Source organism: Salmo salar, chromosome ssa19, assembly GCF_905237065.1.
Source record: "Salmo salar chromosome ssa19, Ssal_v3.1, whole genome shotgun sequence".
NCBI classification, from domain to species: domain Eukaryota; kingdom Metazoa; phylum Chordata; class Actinopteri; order Salmoniformes; family Salmonidae; genus Salmo; species Salmo salar.
Genome location: NC_059460.1, coordinates 14,753,989 through 14,774,973, shown reverse-complemented (window position 1 = coordinate 14,774,973; position 20,985 = coordinate 14,753,989). Strand labels below are relative to the sequence as shown.

Below are 20,985 nucleotides of genomic sequence, written 5' to 3'. Positions count from 1 at the left end.
GGGCTGCCATTGTTTTATCTGTATGAATGTCAACTGAATGTATCAGAATCTCTCATGCCGTCCCATTGAAAGCAAATTACTATACAGTCTTCTGATTTTCATTAGGAATGTAACATTTTCAACAAACCACAGTCTTTTTCAGACCAACTAGTGTATACTAGCAACAAACATAACCACCAAACCAGACAGGAAGTTCAGGTGATCTGATACCCCCGAGGACAAAGAGTTATATACAGAGCCATCACTGAATGGAATTATTTACCAATTTCTCAGGTAAAAAGTAAATCCACCTTCAAGAAAGCAATACAAGAACATCTAATGCGATCAACCATATGACTGCACAGATACTAATGCCAGACAGCATCTCCTGAATGTTAAATGTATTACCGGTCAGGTATTTTAATTGTCTGTAATGCCTACTTGTTAAAAGTTTGTAACGTCTTAATGTAAATTGTAATTGTTTGTAATGTCTTTTTAGTTCTGTGTTGGACCCCAGGAAGATTAGCTGACATTACGGTGTCAGCTAATGGGGATCCTAATAATACTTTTCATTCAAATCTCACCATGTGCTTTGCCTTAGCCGCTCACTCCAGATGAAAACTCCATACATCTATTTTTCCTGAATCCACACAAACTATTTGCTGATGTGCAAAAGAGTCCCTTTCCCAACCTCATTAGTGAGAACATCAAAAGGTTCTCTTTACTCTACAGCCATGATAACCATAATTAGAAACCAAAATAGCTTCACTGCTGCTTGTCTTGTCTTGTCTGGGTCCTTGTGTTTATACATCCAAACAGAACTGAACAACTCAAACTCCGCGTAATCCCCGGAAAAATAACCCATTGAACTGTGCTAATGACTCAAGTCTGCTGCTACTGAATAATTGGAGGTATTAGATTAACTCACACATCAATACAACTTGCAGACAAAATGTGCTTTGATTGACAGTGTAGATATTTGAATACTTTAACTCTAGGATCATAATATCGTCAGAAAAATGCAGAAACCTCTGAAAGAGCTTTAGCTCTGTTTTACATAGATTACAATGAAGCACTAAGTCTAATGTTTCAGTCGACGCTCTTATCAAGAGCGACTTAACGTAGTTAGTACGTACATTTTCATACTGGTACCTCATGGTAATCAAACCCACAACCCTGGCATTACAAGCACCATGCTCTACCAAGTGAGCCACTCTACCAAGTAACCCACTCATGCTTAATGTCTATAGCCCGGTTCAAAGCTAACCCTAGCCTCAACCCTATCTCTAACCTAAGCACAATGTCCACACCCTGGGTCAACACTAACCTTAGCCATAACACTAACTTCATGTCCAGACCCCGGCTCAACCCTAACCCTCAACACTAACCCAAGCTGCATGTCCACCTCCCGGTTCAACGCTAAACCTAGCCTCAACCACAACTCTATCCTTAACCGTAACCCTAGCTCATGTCCTCATCCTGGATCAACCCTAACCCTTGCCATAATCCTGACCCCTTAGCATCAGGTTGGTGGAGCAGAAACACATTGAGAGCTCTTTAGAGGTCAAAGGTGAAAGGTGAATGTGACAAACCTGCCCTGGTTGATGGCTGCGGTTTCGGACCCGGAGCAGATATCCTGCAGGATGTAGGTGTTCTCGTCGCAGGTTGTATTGAGCGTGGTGTAGTTGGGTTTACACACAGTCAAAAAGTAAGGCGCATGGTAGCCCGTCGCTAGCTGGAGGATGTCCGTGATGAGAGCTGTGGCACACAGGCCAAACACATGGACCCCTGGTTGGCAGAGACACACACATGCACGCACGACACATGCACACACATACACATGTACACACACATGCACACACACCCAGTTAGCATAGATTTATTTTTATACTTGGGCCTTGTCATGTCATTTTTTCATTATTCATAAAAATACATACTTAAGGGCCTTAGACAGTCTCATCAAGTAAACCAAATTAAACTTACCAATAAATCTGACAGCTCTGCGGATGAAGGAGTTAAAGCTACAGCCTGCTGCATTGATGTCTGCCTCTGCCCCGACACCCTTCCTTTTTCTGGACAGACAGCAGAACAGGATCCCCTCTCCGATCATTATCTGTGGACAGAGACACGGTCACCACTGTGGACACATACACTTACAGCACACACACACACACACACACACACACACACACACACACACACACACACACACACACACACACACACACACACACACACACACACACACACACACACACACACACACACACACACACACAGTAGGATTAAGAGATCACCTTTCCCATGAACTCTGTCTACCTCTGTTTCAAATGACTGCCTTTCCTCTCAGCGCTCTGTTTTCAGGATAAAGTAAAGCTCTCTGTCTTTGGCATAGCCCCAGACGAAAGGTTAGGGAAAGGCCAAGGCACACCTTCCCTGCAGTATGGAGTGCTATGGCCTACCATTCCAATGTACAACTCTCAGCACTAACCAGCTGTGGTAATCATGATTTTATAACCCACAAACACCTGACTGACAAATATCACAATACCTTCCAACTAGGGTTGGAGCGACATACCGTTTACCGGGGTATTTCGAAATACCAACGGTATGATTTTCAATACCGTACAAAAATCTATAATAATAATAATTAGCCCTCGCGTAGGCTGAGGAGGTGAGCACTACACCACTGCTTATAACTATAAGTTAAGTATAACTATAAGAAATCTAAGATGTGTCAAATAAATGATATCCAGCTCTGAGCTCCAGCTATGCATTTGGTTTGCTAACTTGCTAGCTAAGTGGGTAGATGTCAAGATCAACCTTCTCGTTACAGCAGAGACATTCCTAGTGCTCCCTGTGTGCACATTCGGTACTACCATATACCCTGATATGGTACAGAAACGGTATGACGCCCAACCCTACTTCCAATATAGAACATGAATAACTTCAGCCCCCTAGGTGGACTGTAAGTCTCTCCCTTGTGTCTGGAACTTTGACAAACAGGACCACAGGACACCTGGCTGTCGTCTGTGTCTGAATAATAAACCCCTCCACACTGACCTTCAAACACAATCCAATACCCTCTGCTCTGTTCAGAGGAGCTGAAACAATAAACACACACACACACACACACACACACACATCACCACACCTGTCAATCAATCAGAATCTTTCTCTGTTACCTGATCCATAATCTCAGAACTCAGAACCAAATATTGTGGGCCAGCCAGCTACCACAAGAGACTACCCACGCCATGACAACTTTAATAAAGCATGAATCCCAATGGCACATCCTCTCCCACAGCTATGATACAGTCATTACTAGTCTATAATAACCCATCTTCTGTTTGTCAGTGTGAATGCATGAGGAGTTTATATCTCAGTGGGGCTGTATGTTTGATGTCAGCAGTGATCCACACCCTGTCCTGGCCTGGCACAGGCAGGGTGTTGTGAGAAGTAAGGGCTAAACCCCAGGGTGTTGTGGGTACTGGAGTATGGTCTAACTAAGCCTTTGGCGTAGGGTCTGCTGTCACACTGTGACGTGAATGAGGGGCCAGGTATCATGCAGCTATCACCATGGCAGCACACTCTGCCCATCTGACAGGTTGAGAGTGTGTGTGTGTGTGTGTGTGTGTGTGCGCATCCGCGCGCGCGTGTGTGTGTCTGTGCGTGCGTGTGCGTCCGCGCGTGTGTGTGTGTGTGCGTGAGAGAGTGTGAGAGAGAGAGAGAGAGAGAGAGAGAGAGAGAGAGAGAGAGAGAGAACACTGAGCTATGACAACTGGCCGAACCACAGGACCCTGCAGGACCCCTACCTGCAGGTACTTCCTTTCTAATGATACATGTGTTCTATAATAAACCAATACACAGCGCTCCCGTTTGAGATTGTGAAAACGGCTAGGCCATCTGAACTAATAGAATGTTGGAGCATTATCGTACTTACAGAAGACAGGTTAATTGTTGTTTGATGAGGTATTGAACTGTTCTATCATTTCACATGTTGTTAGTGTGGTACGCTAGGCTAGGACTATACCTATACATACACATATTTCACAGCGTTAGCTGATGTTTGGGAACGGCATCTGAATGGATTGCAGATGGAATGTAGACGGATTGACAGTGTTAGCATTCTGAACATTAAACATACTGTACACTCCCATATGTCTCAGTGCCGTGATGTTTATTTTTTATTAATCCCAATCAGTATTTATTATCAGCTAGTACATCTCACTAAATGTAACTGATTTGAACAGTGCTACTAATGGACTGGAATTGTATTTGGTACTGTATGTACATGTCCGAAAGCACCAGACCAGTAGTAAACATGAACAGGAGAAATTGAGTAATCTTTACCTTTCAGAAAAGGGTGAGGGGTACAGTAGTTAAGTATGTGCTCTGACGTGCAGTCACAGTCAAACACGCATATTTTTAACCAATGGCTAAAATAATAAAATAATGTTAATTGTGTAGATAATCCTCTAATAAAACCAATGGTCCAAACCTCATGTCTTTATCATAATCCGTTCTGAACTTATTGGAGTTTTTACCATTGTAGGATGGTCAAAATTAGGGTGACTAAATCAATGGATGCCAGAGAAAAAAAAAGTGGTAAAAAAATCTGGAAAATAATTAAGGTTACCTGACAGGCTTACCATTGAACTTGTCATCTTTCTTCTCAAATCCGGAGGACATAAAACAATATGGAGGTAAGATAGATATTGATTTTGAGACATGACATGTAGTATTTTCATATTTTAGAATATGCTATTCATAATAATGGGAAGTTCCTGTTCTTTTTAAAAGACTTCTCACAAAAACAAGCGTATCTCTGTGAAATGTCAAGGGAGCACTGAGCATACCACAAGATTTTTTATTTTCAAAGCCTTTTACATTTAATTCAGCTTGTGTCATACTGATTTTGCTATTTGCGACCCACAACTTGGAAGACGACAACCACAAAATGTAAAAACCTCAAAAGTTTTGGTGAGAAAGCTGCCCCGCTCTGTCAACATAGCTCGGTGCTTATTTTTGGATGTATTTGGTTAAGAAATCGGACTTTTTGGATATAATGTTAATTTGTTAATGATGTGTTAAAGAAAGACCCCACTGAACGATTCAGAACATGAACAATCATTTTATATCTTGGTAAAAAAAATATATAACATAAGGAAGTGAAATGTCATCACCAAAGTGCTTTTTCACCTACTCTGGGCAGAGTGGGTGGACACCTTACAGTCAGTCTGAGAAGATGCTTAGAAAAGCACCTTAGTCAACACCATTGTGAGGGGACATTTTAAAGAGGAAGAGAGAATAGTTCACACTTCAGAACAGTTTAGTCTTCTTGTCATTTTTCAAACACAGCAACATGCCTCCAGGACTCCCAGGAAGTCGAGTGTGAACTAATCAACGCGTTTCTGCATGAGCAGCCTGCTTGAAAACACAAAACACTGCAAGACCCACTCACTCATAACACCCACTTAAACCACAGAACAAAAAAAGAGGACCCCAAACTGTAGTTTCAAACTGTCAGTTCACCTGGGGACCTTTAGATAGCGATAACTCCATAGCCAGTGACAAAAACACATTGACTGAGTCAGGATAAGTCTTGAAGAGATTGCTAGCTACAGAGACTACTCTGGGGTGGCTGGCAGTCAAAAGCTGGCTGACAGTAGCAGCCACAGTCTACGTACCTGTGAGAACAGTCAGCCACAGTGTATTCACCTGAGAGAGAGTCTGACAGAGGACTGGAAACCCAAGATCTACTTGCTACAGTACCGAGCGTTGCTAGGAGATCTCTGTGAAAGTAATGTCTCATCAGACAACTAAAGTCAGTAGAATTCCACTGATGCCAGATACAATACATTACAAATGTATGTGGACACCTGCTCGTCACAAATCTCAGTCCGAGGGGTTTGAGGTCGGGGCTCTGTGCAGGCCAGTCAAGATATTCCACACTGATCTCGACAAACCATTTATATATGGACCTCGCTTTGTGCACACGGGCATTGCTATGCTGAAACAGGAAAGGGCCTTCCCCAAACTGTTACAGTACCACAAAGTTGGAACCACAGAATCATATAGAATGTCATTGTATGCTGTAGCGTTAAGAATTCCCTTCACTGCTGGTTCGATCCCAGGCAGCCGGCCGCGACCGGGAGACCCATGAGGCGGCGCACAATTGGCTCAGCATCGTCCGAGTTAGGGGAGGTTTTGGCCGGCCGGGTTGTCCTTGTCCCATCGCGCTCTAGCGACTCCTGTTGTCCTTGTCCCAATGCACGCTGACATGGTCGCCAGGTGTACGGTGTTTCCTCTGACACATTGGTGTCGCTGGCTTCCGGGTTAAGCGAGCATTGTGTCAAGAAGCCGTGCGGCTTGGCGGGTTATGTTTCGGAGGACGCACAGCTCTCGACCTTCGCCTCTCCCGAATCCGTACGGGAGTTGCAGCGATGGAACAAGACTGTAACTACCAATTGGATATCACGAAATTGGGGAGAAAAATGTGTATTTTGTCTTTTAAATGAATTAAAAAGAAGAGGCCTAGCCTGAACCATGAAATACAGCCCGAGACCATTACTCATCCTCCACCAAACTTTACAGTTGGCACTATGCATTCGGGCAGTTAGCGTTCTCCTGGCATCCGCCAAACCCAGATTCGTCCGTCGGACTGTCAGATGGTGAAGCGTGATTCATCACTCCAAAGACGCGTTTCCACTGCTCCGGAGTCCAATGGGGGGTGAGCTTTACACCATTCCAGCCAATGCTTGGCATTGTGCATGGTGATCTTAGACTTGTGTGCGGCTGCTTGGCCATGGAAACTCATTTCATGACGCTCCCGACGAACAGTTCTTGTGCTAATGTTGCTTCCATAAGTAGTTTGGAACTCGGTAGTGAGTGTTGCAACTGAGGACAGATGATTTCTACGAGCTACGAGCTTCAGCACTCGGTTGTCCCGTTCTGTGAGCTTGTGTTGCCTACCACTTCGGGGCTAAACTGTTGTTGTTTCTATAAGTTACCACTTCACAATAATAGCACTTACAGTTGACCGGGGCAGCTCTAGCAGGGCAGAAATCTGACGAACTGACTTGTTGGAAAGGTGGCATCCTATGACGGTGCCACGTTGAAAGTCACTGAGCTCTTCAGTAAGACCATTCTACTGCCAATGTTTTTGTCTATGGAGATTGCATGGCTCTGTGCTCGGTTTTATACACCTGTCAGCAACGGGTGTGGCTGAAATAGCCGAATCCACTAAATTGAAGATACTTTTGTAAATACAGTGCTTTCGGAAAGTATTCAGACCCCTTGACTTTTTCCTCAATTTGTTATGTTACAGCCTTATTCTAAAATGGATTAAAGAAATACAAAATCTCAGCAATCTACACACAATACCTCATAATACCTCATAATACAATACCTCATAATGACAAAAACAGGTTTTTAGAATTTGTTGCTAATTTATATATATATAAAAAACAGAAAGGCCTTATTTACACATTGGTATAAGACTTGAAATTCAGCTCAGGTGCATCCTGTTTCCATTGATCATCTTTGAGATGTATCTACAAATTGATTGGAGTCCACCTGTGGTAAATTAAACAGCTGTACATTTAAATGAAACATGGTGAAGCCCCAAAATTGCCCTCGCTAGAAGCCTGTGTTTCAGACATAAGGAAGTGGATGGCTGCAAACTTTCTACTTTTAAACTCGGACAAAACAGAGATGCTTGTTCTAGGTCCCAAGAAACAATGAGATCTTCTGTTAAATCTGACAATTAATCTTGATGGTTATACAGTCGTATCAAATAAAACTGTGAAGAACCTCGGCGTTACTCTGGACCCTGATCTCTCTTTTGAAGAACATATCACGACTGTTTCAAGGGCAGCTTTTTTCCATCTATGTAACATTGCAAAAATCAGAAACTTTCTGTCCACAAATGAAGCAGAAAAATTAATCCATGCTTTTGTTGGACTACTGCAATGCTCTACTTTTAGTTAGTGCTAAATACGGCTGCTAGAATCCTGACTAGAACCAAAACATTTGATCATATTACTCCAGTGCTAGCCTCCCTACACTGGCTTTCTGTTAAGGCAAGGGCTGATTTCAAGGTTTTACTGCTAACCTACAAAGCATTACATGGGCTTACTCCTACCTATCTTTCCGATTTGGTCCTGCCGTACATACCTACATGTACGCTACGGTCACAAGACGCAGGCCTCCTAATTGTCCCTAGAATTTCTAAGCAAATAGCTGGAGGCAGGGCTTTCTCCTATAGAGCTCCATTTTTATGGAATGGTCTGCCTACCAATGTGAGAGATGCAGACTCGGTCTCAACCTTTAAGTCTTTACTGAAGACTCATCTCTTCAGTGGGTCCTATGATTGAGTGTAGTCTGGCCCAGGAGTGTGAAGGTGAACGGAAAGGCTCTGGAGCAACGAACCGCCCTTGCTGTCTCTGCCTGGCCGGTTCCCCTCTCTCCACTGGGATTCTCTGCCTCTAACCCTATTACAGGGGCTGAGTCACTGGCTTATTGGTGTTCTTCCATGCCGTCCCTAGGACGGGTGCGTCACTTGAGTGGGTTGAGTCACTGACGTGGTCTTCCTGTCTGGGTTGGCGCCCCCCTTGGGTTGTGCCGTGGCGGAGATCTTTGTGGGCTATACTCTGCCTTGTCTCAGGATGGTAAGTTGGTGGTTGAAGATATCCCTCTAGTGGTGTGGGGGCTGTGCTTTGGCAAAGTGGGTGGGGTTATATCCTTCCTGTTTGGCCCTGTCCGGGGGTATCGTCGGTTGGGGCCACAGTGTCTCCTGACCCCTCCTGTCTCAGCCTCCAGTATTTATGCTGCAGTAGTTTATGTGTCGGGGGGCTAGGGTCAGTCTGTTATCCTGTTGGGGCTCGGGGGCAGTATTGAGACATTTTGAAAAAAATATGTGCCCATTTTTAACTGCCTCCTACACCAACTCAGAAGCTAGGATATGCATATTATTAACACATTCGGATAGAAAACACTCTGAATTTTCTAAAACAGTTTGAATGGTGTCTGTAAGTATAACAAAACTCATATTGCAGGCAAAAACCTGTGAAAAATAGATTTTAAAAAATGTGAATTTTGTGACTGTACTATTTAGTGTCATTGTTTTATAGATACCATAGTGAGAAAGGATTCATTTCACAACACCTACGGCTTCCACTAGATGTCAACGATCTTTATAAAGTTGTTTGAAGCGTCTATGATAAACAGAGAGCAAATTAGAATCCAAGGAAGTTGACATGTCATCACTTCATTTTTTTGCGCCTGCGCATAAATCTGAGAAACATGAGTTTTGTCTTCATTGTTTATCTCGACATAGGATAGGTTGTGTGAAAATATTACTGATGTTTAACGTTAAAAATGGACCAAAAGATTAATGCTAAACAACATTTGACATTTTTGAACGAACATAAATAGATTATTTACTAGGTTTTTTTAGCTTTTCGGCGTGATTTTACAGTCCCCCACCACGTTTTGTGGGAGCATAATGAACGCTAAGTACTTGGTGTTATTTGGACATAAATTATGAACTTTGTCAAAAGAAACCACATTTGTTCCGGACCTGTGATGCCTTCCGGACCTGGGATGCCAGTCTTCTGATGGAGATAATCAAAGGTAAGGGGATATTTACAATGTTATTATCGATTTTAGATGATGCTAACTGTATAGCATAGCCTGTTGTTCTTAGCATAGCACCCCGTTTATTGCAAAATGTGATTTCCCAGTAAAGTTATTTTGAGATCTGGCCATTCGGTAGCAATTACGAGATGATAATATATTATTCTTTGAATGACAATATTATAATTTACCAATGTTTTCGAATAGTAATTTTGTTATGTTCACCGGAAGCATTTCAGAGAAGAAAAAATCTGAATTTCACGCTACTGTAAAATGCTGTTTTTGGATATAAATATGAACTTGATGGAACAAAAAATGCATGTATTGTATAACATAATGTCCTAGGAGTGTCATCTGATGGAGATTGACAAAAGTTAGTGCATAATTCAAGCTGGTTTCTGCTTTTGGTGACGCCTGACCTTGAATTGAAAATGGATGTTTGTACTTTTGTGGCTATGTACTGTCCTAACATAATCTAACTTTATGCTTTTGCCGTAAAGCCTCTTTGAAAATCGAACAATGTGGTTAGATTAAGGAGATGTTTATCATTTAAATTGTGTATAATAGTTGATTGTTTGAGAAATTGAAATTATTAGATTTTTGATGTTTTGAATTTCCAGCCTTGTTAGCAATCCCGGCTCGGGGTTCATTGCTAACCTGTAGCCCCAACAGGTTATATCTGGAGTATTTCTTTCTTTCTTTCTTTCTTTCTTTCTTTCTTTCTTTCTTTCTTTCTTTCTTTCTTTCTTTCTTTCTTTCTTTCTTTCTTTCTTTCTTTCTTTCTTTCTCTCTCTCTCTCTCTCGGAGGACCTGAGCCCTAGACCATGCCTCAGGACTACCTGACATGATGACTCCTTGCTGTCCCCAGTCCACCTGGCCGTGCTGCTGCTCCAGTTTCAACTGTTCTGCCTGCGGCTATGGAACTCTGACCTGTTCACCGGACGTGCTACCTGTCCCAGACCTGCTGTTTTCTACTCTCTAGAGACAGCAGGAGCGGTAGAGATACTCTCAATGATCGGCTATGAAAAGCCAACTGACATTTACTCTTGAGGTGCTGACTTGTTGCACTATCGACAACTGGGATTATTATCATTTATGAACATTTGAACATCTTGGCCATGTTCGGTTATAATGTCCACCCGGCACAGCCAGAAGAGGACTGGCCACCCCTCATAGCCTGGTTCCTCTCTAGGTTTCTTCCTAGGTTTTGGCCTTTCTAGGAATTTTTCCTAGCCACCGTGCTTCTACACCTGCATTGCTTGCTGTTTGGGGTTTTAGGCTGGGTTTCTGTACAGCACTTTGAGATATCAGCTGATGTAATATGGGCTATATAAATACATTTGATTTGATTTGAAATTGATTGGACATTAGTTGGAAAGACATACACCGGTCTATATAAGATCCCATAGTTGACAGTGCATGTCAGAGCAAAAGCCATGAGGTTGAAGGAATTGTCAGTTGAGCTCCGAGACAGGATTGTGTCGAGGCACAGATCGGTGAAAGGGTACCAAAAAATGTCTGCAGCATTGATGGTCCACAACTCAAGTTGCCTTCATCTTCCTAGAGCTGGCCACCCGGCCAAACTGAGCAATTGGGGGAGAAGGGCCTTGTTCAGGGAGATGACCAAGAACTCAATGGTCTCTCTAATAGAGCTCTAGAGTTTCTCTGTGGAGATGGGAAAACCTTCCAGATGGACAACCATCTCTGCAGCACTCTACCAATCAGGCCTTTTATGGTAGAGTTGCCAGACGGAAGCCACTCCTCAGTAAAAGGCACATGACAGCCCTCTTGGAATTTGCCAAAAGACCCCTAAAAGACTCTCAGACCATGAGAAACAAGATTCTCTGGTCTGATGAAACCAAGATTGAACTATATGGCCTGAATGCCAAGCGTCACGTCTGGAGGAAACCTGGCACCATCCCTACCTCAAAGCATGGTGGTTGCAGCATCATGATGTGGGGATATTTTTCAGCAGCAGGGACTGGGAGACTAGTCAGGATCGAGGCAAAGATGAAGGGAGCAATGTATAGAGCGATCCTTGATGAAAACCTGCTCCAGAGCACTCAGGATGTCAGACTGGGGCGAAGGTTCACCTTCCAACAGGACAACGACCTTAAGCACACAGCCAAGACAACGCAGGAGTGGCTTCGGGACAAGTCTCTGAATGTCCTTGAGTGGCCCAGCCAGAGCCCGGACTTGAACCCGATCAAAAATCTCTGGAGAGACCTGAAAATAGCTGTGCAGCAACACTCCCCATCCAACCTGACAGAGCTTGAGAGGATCTACAGAGAGGAATGGGAGAAACTCCCCAAATACAGGTGTGTCAAGCTTGTAGCGTCATACCCAAAATTAATCGAGGATGTAATCGCTGTCAAAGGTGCGTCAACAAAGTACTGAGTAAAGGGTCAGAATACTTATGTAAATGTAATATTTCAGTATATTTTTTTATACATTTGCAAAAATTTCCAAAAACCTGTTTTTGCTTTGTCATTATGGGGTACTTACTATGTGTAGATCGATGAGGGAAAAAAAAATGTAATACATTTTATTAATAATGTAACAAAATGTTCAAAAAGTCAAGGGGTCTGAATACTTTCCGATTGCACTGTATAGTGTAGTTGAAGATGCTATTTGTGATAAGTGCCTTTTCTTTTTATAAGTGCCTCAGATCAATACAGGAGGATTCTGGTAGTAAACAAGGATTTCTGGTGGATAGAGAAAATATTTTGATGAGAGTTAGAGTTTTGTTTCGACAAGTCAAACTTCTCAAACACATCATTAGTCATACTTCGGACAACATCTTCAAAATCCTTAGCAGACGGTAATCTCAGTCTTTTAGCTAGTGGGGAAGAGGCATCAACAGTGACACCAGATGAAATTGAATGTCAGATCACTGTACCCTTTACTTGCCTGCCTTCATTTGTGTGTGTGTGTGTGTGTTACTGACCGTGATGGCAGGTCCAGCGAAGGCCAGGCTGAGCAGCATGAGCAGGGGGATAATCTCATGAGTGGACTCTATGTAGGGCAGGCTGAGGCTGCGGTCGTGGCAGCTGTACCCCGAGCGGACCGGCTTGAACACGTCTGTCAGCTCCAGAAAGTACAGACTCACCACCGACGACACCAGGATGGGGAGCTGCCCACGGGTAAACAAACAAACAAACAGATAAACAGAGAGGCAAAACATCAAACATGATATGTCAGAATCATTGTGTGGTTCGATTCACTCATTACTCTGATTCCACTGTAGACGATGTATTCTGAGTCAATATCTCAGTTTCAGTGACCTGATGAAGGGGAAGTTGTCAAATCATAACTATGGTATGTCCACCACCTTCCAACACAATGAAAATGCGAAAAACACACCATTCATGTTAACGAATCCTAGTTAGAAAGCTAATACATCATTTGGAAATACAACTAATTGATTGCTCCCACAAGTCAAAGACATACAAAAGTAGGGAATTAAACAGGTTACTCTAATGAACTCATTGTGGTTAGTTCTTAGTCTCTAGTATTAGACAGATGGGTTACCTCCCACAATGTTCCAATGGTCTGGGATTTCAGAGACTAGTTGGTTCTAGGAACTACTGGAGCAAAATTGGCACCAGTAGAACATGCATTAAAATAACTAGCTCTTCTATGTGATGTTGTTTTGCAGGCTAAGATAGGAATCATCACTGAACTGATTTCACATCGACCTGTCACAGTTCAGTTCTGTCCCTTGTCTTCATCCAAGTAATTATGTCTTAAGTGCTCAGGGAGCATGGGTTCCCAAAGAGGAAAGTCACGTTTTTGTTTTTACAGGATATTACATTCCACACCATCTCCTAAAGCAGAAAGGAAAGAGGTTTGCCACCCACTAGGAGAAAATCTCATTAGGAAAAAGGGGTCACCTGATAAAGCCAAATAAATTATGATGATAAATCCAATTGGGATTTAATAGTGTACCCACAGAGATTTTGATATTGATATTAGCCTCGTACAAACCATCCTGATCTTGCAAGCTTACATTCTGCTTGGCTAATGAGAATGCAGCGGTCAGGATGGTCTTGGAACAGGCTAGGTTGATATGCCTGGTTGGTAGTACTGCAGTGTAATGTTGGGTAAACACTGGGGATCCAACACAATTAATATACAGAGTGGGACATGAATGACTGAAAAAAACAGATGTAATTTTAGCATGCAAATGTCAATGTTTTGTAGCTTACTGAACATGTCAATGTGTACCATTGAAAGTCTGTAAGACTTACAGTCCAGTAAATAAGTTACATGTGAAGCCAGATACATGTGTAATTAAATGTATAATTGGTAGCTCTCTGGGATGCAGTGCTGTACAGCATGCGGTCTGTGTTTGGCCTTGGGCATCCATCCTGATGCAGTAATTCCACATTCAGCTCTTAAACAGCCAGCCAGCATTAAAAGGAGGCTGTGACAGAGTACTCCACTGCTAGAGGAACAGAAGGACATCTTACTGATGCCAGAGTGTTAAAGTGACTCCACTCTATCAATCTACATACCTACCTACCTACCTACCTATTGATGCCCTCTTATACAATTCCTTCGGAAAGTATTCAGACCCCTTTACCTTTTTTTATAGTTTTTTTCCCTCATCAATCTACACACAGTACAATATAACAATGATTTTTGCTAATTTATTATAAATAAAAAACTGAAATACAAATTAACATAAATATTCAGCCCCTTTACTCAGTACTTTGCTGAAGCACCTTTGGCAGCAATTACAGACTCGAGTCTTCTTGTGTATGACGCTACAAGCTTGGCACACCTGTATTTGGGGAGTTTCTCCCATTCTTCTCTGCAGATCCTCTCAAGCTCTGTCAGGTTGGATGGGGAGCATTGCTGCACAGCTATTTTCAGGTCTCTCCAGAGATGCTCGATCGGGTTCAAGTCTGGGCTTTGGCTGCGCCACTGAAGGACATTCAGAGACTTGTCCTGAAGCCACTCCTGCGTTGTCTTGGCTGTGTGATTAGGGTCGTTGTCCTGTTGGAAGGTGAACCTTCACCCCAGTCTGAGGTCCTGAGTGCTCTTGAGCAGGTTTTCATCAAGGATCTCTCTGTACTTTGCTCCGTTCATCTTTGCCTCGATCCTGACTAGTCATAGTCCCTGTCGCTGAAAAACGTCCCCTCAGCATGATTCTGCCACCACCATGCTTTACCGTAGGGATGATGCCAGGTTTCCTCCAGACGTGACGTTTGGCATTCAGGCAAAGAGTTCAATCTTGGTTTCATCAGATCAGATAATCCTGTTTCTCATGGTCTGAGTGTCTTTAGGTGCCTTTTAGCAAACTCCAAGGGGGCTGTCATGTGACTTTTACTGAGAAGTCACTCTACCATAAAGGCCTAATTGGTGGAGTGCTGCAGAGATGGTTGTCCTTCTGAAAGGTTCTCCCATCTCCATAGAGGAACTCTAGAGCTCTATCAGAGAGACCATCGGGTTCTTGGTCACCTCCCCGAGTAAGGCCCTTCTCCCCAATTGCTCAGTTTGGCCGGGCAACCAAGCAGTAGGAAGAGTCTTGGAGGTTCTTCCATTTAGGAATGATGGAGGCCACAGTGTTCTTGGGGACATTCAATGCTGCATAAATGTTTTGGTACCCTTCCCCAGATCTGTACCTCGACACAATCCTGTCTCAGAGCGCTACGGACAATTCCTTCGACCCCATGGCTTGGTTTTTGGTCAACTGTGGGACCTTATACAGACCAGTGTGTGCCTTTCCAAATCATGTCCAACCAATTGAATTTACCACAGGTGGACTCCAATCAAGTTGCAGAACATCTCAAGGATGATCAATGGAAACAGGATGCACCTGAGCTCTATTTTGAGTCTCAAAGCAAAGGGTCTGAATACTTATGTAAATAAGGTATGTCTGTTTTTTATTTTTAATAAATATGCAAACATTTCTAAAAACCTGTTTTTGCTTTGTCATTATGAGTTATTGTGTGTAGATTGCTGAGGAAATGGTTTTATTTAATCCAGTTTAGAATAAGGCTGTATCGTAACAAAATGTGGAAAAAAGTCAAGGGGTCTGAATACTTTCCGAAGGCACTGTATATCACATCTGCAGTGCCTTCCATACATCAAAAACTGTCCAGACAGCATTTTTCACTCGACCAGCAATCTTTAAATATTTATGTTAGGGATATGTAATGACTGAGCTTGTTAGCCCATTACAAAACATTGATAGGGAAGGAAATCTTTCAACCATTTTAATTGGAAAACATGAGTTTGAATAAGGGAACTGGAGGTATGATGATCTCAGCATAGTCAACCCTGGCCAAACACACATTCATTCACGCATGCACACACACGCACACACACACACATGCTCACACAGGTACACAAACATGCTCACACACGCTCACACACACACACACACACACACACACACACACACACACACACACACACACACACACACACACACACACACACACACACACACACACACACACACACTGCCAAGTTCAGCTAGGATAAATATAGGTCAGTGGTACTGTGCCACCTTTCTCTCTAGAAGATAAACTACGTAGAATTTGTCAGCAGGCAGAAGCTCACTTCAATTCATCTCTATCCATTGCCAGGCTGATATTTACTGTACTAGGGTGCATCCCGGAAGGCACTGTATTCCCTATAACGTACACTACTTTTGACCAGGGCCCATAAGGAAATTTACACAGAGGACATACAGTTGAAGTCGGAAGTTCACATACACTTAGGTTGGAGTCATTAAAACTCATTTTTCAACCACTCCACAAATGTCTTGTTAACAAACTATCGTTTTGGCAAGTTGTTTAGGACATCTACTTTGTGCATGACACAAGTATTTTTTCCAACAATTGTTTACAGACAGGTTACTTCACTTATCATTCACTGTATCACAATTTCAGTAGGTCAGAAGTTTACATACACTAAGTTGACTGTGCATTTAAACAGCTTGGAAAATTCCAGAAAATGATGTCATGGCTTTAAAAGCTTCTGATAGGCTAATTGACATAATTTTTGTCAATTAGAGGTGTACCTGTGGATGTATTTCAAGGCCTACCTTCAAACTCAGTGCCTCTTTGCTTGACATCATGGGAAAATCAAAAGAAATCAGCCAAGACCTCAGAGAAAAAATTGTAGACCTCCACAAGTCTGGTTCATCCTTGGGAGCAATTTCCAAACGCCTGAAGGTACCACGTTCATCTGTACAAACAATAGTACGCAAGTACAAACACCATGGGCCCACACAGCCATCATACCGCTCAGGAAGGAGACGCGTTCTGTCTCCTAGAGATGAAGGTACTTTGGTGCGAAAAGTGCAAATCAATCCCAGAACAACAGCAAAGGACCGTGTGAAGATGCTGGAGGAAACAGATACAAAAGTATCTATATCCACAGTAAAACGAGTCCTATATCGACATAACTTGAAAGGCCGCTCAGCAAGGAAGAAGCCACTGCTCCAAAACCGCCATAAAAAAGCCAAATGACGGTCTGGACGCTTGCAAGCTGAAGAACACCATCCCAACCGTGAAGCACAGGGGTGGCAGCATCATGTTGTGGGGGTGCTTTACTGCAGGAGGGACTGGTGCACTTCACAAAATAGATGGCATCATGAGGCAGGAAAATTATGTGGATATATTGAAGCAACATCTCAAGACATCAGTCAGGAAGTTAAAGCTTGGTGGCAAATGGGTCTTCCAAATGGACAATGACCCCAAGCATACTTACAAAGTTGTGGCAAAATGGCTTAAGGACAACAAAGTCAAGGTATTGGAGAGGCCATCACAAAGCCCTGACCTCAGTCCTATAGAAAATGTGTGGGCAGAACTGAAAAAGCGTGTGTGAGCAAGGAGGCCTACAAACCTGACTCAGTTACACCAGCTCTGTCAGGAGGAATGGGCAAAAATTCCCCCAACTTACTGTGGGAAGCTTGTGCAAGGGTACCCAACATGTTTGACCCAAGTTAAACAATTCAAAGGCAATGCTACCAAATACTAATTGAGTGTATGCAAACCTCTGACCCACTGGGAATGTGATGAAAGAAATAAAACTGAAATAAATAATTCTCTCTACTATTATTCTGACATTTTACATTCTTAAAATCAAGTGGTGATCCTAACTGACCTAAGACAGGGAATTTTTTGCTAGGATTAAATGTCAGGAATTGTGAAAAACTGAGTTTAAATGTATTTGGCTAAGGTGTATGTACACTTCCGACATCAACTGTAAGTAGGTTGTAAGAAAAGTGTGTAATATAAATTTACCAATTTACAATTTCACAAGCTTTATCATCTAGCTAATCATCTAGCTAGCTACATTAGCCAGAATCTTTGCATTGGTTCCCAGGTTTGCATCGGTTCCCATTTTACTAGATCTAGCTGACTATCATGTAGAGTTTAGGCCTACATTTCCTCTTCCAATTATAATCTGGGGAGGTCAAAATAATGAAAAACGATCTAACAAATATTTTCATTTTAAAATGATGATTACTTCTCCTTTCCATTATCATTCACCTGATGATGAGACAAGCTTGCTAACATACTTTGGGTTGCCGGTTTGCCTGGGAGGGGGTCCCTGGTGTAGAAGCATATGCTATCTAGCGTTGCTGACTAGCGTCGCTAGCATGACTAGTATGCTAGCAAGCTTTAATGACGTTACCAGTTAGTCGTGGATGCGCAAAATCAAGCTAATGCTACTGAATTCATGACAAAATCATGTTTTTACATTGTAGTGGCTATTGCTGTTTTGGTTGTTTGTTTTTTGCTTAATGACCTTGGAAATATCATCTGTTTGCATTTCACTATGTGGCTAATCTGGTTTTAGCATGAGAAAAATGACTGAAGTCCCAAATTCCTGTGAGATACGGCAAGAATTTGCAGACTCAGATCTTCAGAAGTAAAAGATCTGGTCCTGGATTAGGAGCCTCTCTGTCACGTCCTGTCACGTTATTTTCTATGGTAGAGTAGGTCAGGGCGTGACAGGGGGTTTTGTCTAGTTTATTTATGTCTATGTTGGTTCTAGTTTCTTTTTTCTATGTTGGGGGTTTTGTCTAGTTTATGTATTTCTATGTTGGGTTCTAGTTTCTGTATTTCTATGTTGGTTTTTTGGGGGATCATCTCCAATTGGAGGCAGCTGGTCATCGTTGTCTCTAATTGGGGATCATATTTAAATTGTTGTTTTTCCCACTAGGTTTTGTGGGAGATTATTTTGAGTAAGTGTATGTTGCACCTCTTCGTCACGGTTTGTTGTTTTGTTTATGAGTTTATTTGTATGTCTTGCATAGTTTCACAGTTTAAATAAAATGTGGAACGATACACACGCTGCGTTTTGGTCCCATTCTTCAGACAGCCGTGACACTCTCCCTAATCTAAACCAGCAACGTAGTACACCTTTAGTAGTAAGGCCTAAAGGAGAACCCTCAAACTCTCACATGGGATGTATTCATGTACATTAGTGTTTCTAAAAACATACATAATTAGACTGCAACATTTACAATTTATAAACCCCAGGTGCATGCAGTCTAATGAACATGAATATGCTGGTAACACAAACAGTCCTATTTCTGTCCCCTATCTTGCCACTGCCAGACAAGACTGTACCTCTAATCTCACTCTGCTTTAACTCAGATCCAGTGATTACAGAAATGAAATGCAGGGAAGTGACAGATGAAGTTAAATAATGGATGGCTAGAAATGGAAAGTGGACTGGTTGGTCGGTGTGGGCTATTTATAGCATGTAACAGCAGGGGTTGGAACCAAAATTATTTTTCAATCATTTCATTCTGAACAGAACCATTTATTTTATTGTTCCACTGTTCCGACCTGAAAAATATAGTTCTGAACCGGTTCGAACTAAAAAGAGTACCGATTTATATCGTTCCTTTTAAACCTCTGAAATCAATTATTTTTTTGTACATTTAGCTTGACATTAAATTACTTCACCAATCAGTGTGGCTAGAGCAGCTCTACACCAGGCAAGCTATAGTTGTTTACATGTGTGATGGACAGACAAGTGTAGGGAGCGAGATGCGACAAATTTTGTGGGTGGGGAAAGAGCGAGAGAGGGTGGAGGAGGAGGCTTGGCTTAAAGTGCTGGGTATATTGTTATGACATGCATTATACTGAATTAGGCCCACAGAATTATACCTATGGAGGAGTTGCTTCTATGGAGGAATTTTGAATGTCTTTGAACTTCCAAGAGTTGGCTTAACGTCGGACCACAGCTAGCTAGCTAAAAAGCTTGTATGTGCAGAACGGCACCAGAATTAAAAACGTTTTAGCTTTTTGTAATTAATTAATCCATTGTGCAATGTGATAACTATAGTATCCTTAACTAGCATTGAAAAAGTGTATCCATTCTTCTGAAATGAAAAATCTCTCCCTAATTTCTGAATCACGCTTGTAACTTCAGTAGGCTACAGTAGCCTATGCTTTGGAGGGGGAGACGCAGCACACACACGCACACACACACTGGAAAAAAATATTTTCAGTTGGCAGGCTGACACAGGAATCATTTTCTGAGTGACTGGGTGAGGGTTCTTCATAGGCGCTTTGTTGCATTTTTTGAGCACTGAAAAAAATTCCTGGAAAATAAAACAACATTGTTAACTGGTTCCCATGCTTTTAAAATAACGGTTCTGTTCCGGAACAATATAGATCATGTCCATTCCTGGTTCTGATTCTGTTCCTTCAAGAATTCCGCTATTTTCAATTTTTTGGTTCTGTTCCCTGAACCGGTTCCAAACCCTGTGTTGCAGCACTGACTAAAGGTATCATCTCACAAGGCAGCGAAGGTGTCCTTCTGAGGATGATGGAGGTTTGAAGAGTGTCTTACTGTACACATACAGTACGTACAGACCTATAAGACTGTAATTAAACCAAGCATGGGTGTCTTGCACGCACACATTTAAGTCTTACAGCCCTATACGCATGTCATTACAGCCCTATAAGACTGTCATTATAAAATAATAATCAAACCATAGGAACCAGTTGAGAGGAAACAAGTGTTCTGTTCCAAAAAAAACAAATAAGCATAGCACTCATAATGTATATCCAATCCATGACTTCATGCTGAGTGGTATGGTGTGTATGTTCGTGTGGACATTGGAAAAAGCCAGTGGATCAGAGACATGATGTGGTCAATATTGCCTGCAGTTGAGAAGTGTGTAGTGGTGCAGCCATGTGGTTTCTCCTTCTCCAGTAGTGCTGTAAAGGTAGCTGTCAGGAGCAGTGGGATGGTTTTCCACATGCGCTTTAAGGTGAGAGGGGCATATACCAAAAATAAGATCTTATGAATTGATGAATTAACAAACGGATGAACAAATGAATAAGAGAATGAACAAATATGACACTTCTTTGCAACTCCCTC

General features: G+C 42.3%; 1 protein-coding gene across 1 annotated transcript in view; it reads right to left on the bottom strand.

Annotated features, from left to right (window-relative positions):
• Positions 1 to 20,985, bottom strand: part of plppr4b (phospholipid phosphatase related 4b) — a 42,439-nt gene that overhangs the window by 19,507 nt on the left and 1,947 nt on the right. The window contains exons 2-4 of the mRNA XM_014157389.2: positions 12,566 to 12,751; positions 1,963 to 2,092; positions 1,572 to 1,767 (exon numbers count right to left, since the gene is read on the bottom strand). Of these exons, the coding sequence (XP_014012864.1) occupies positions 1,572 to 1,767; positions 1,963 to 2,092; positions 12,566 to 12,751 (512 nt within the window). The remainder of the gene's footprint in view (positions 1 to 1,571; positions 1,768 to 1,962; positions 2,093 to 12,565; positions 12,752 to 20,985) is intronic.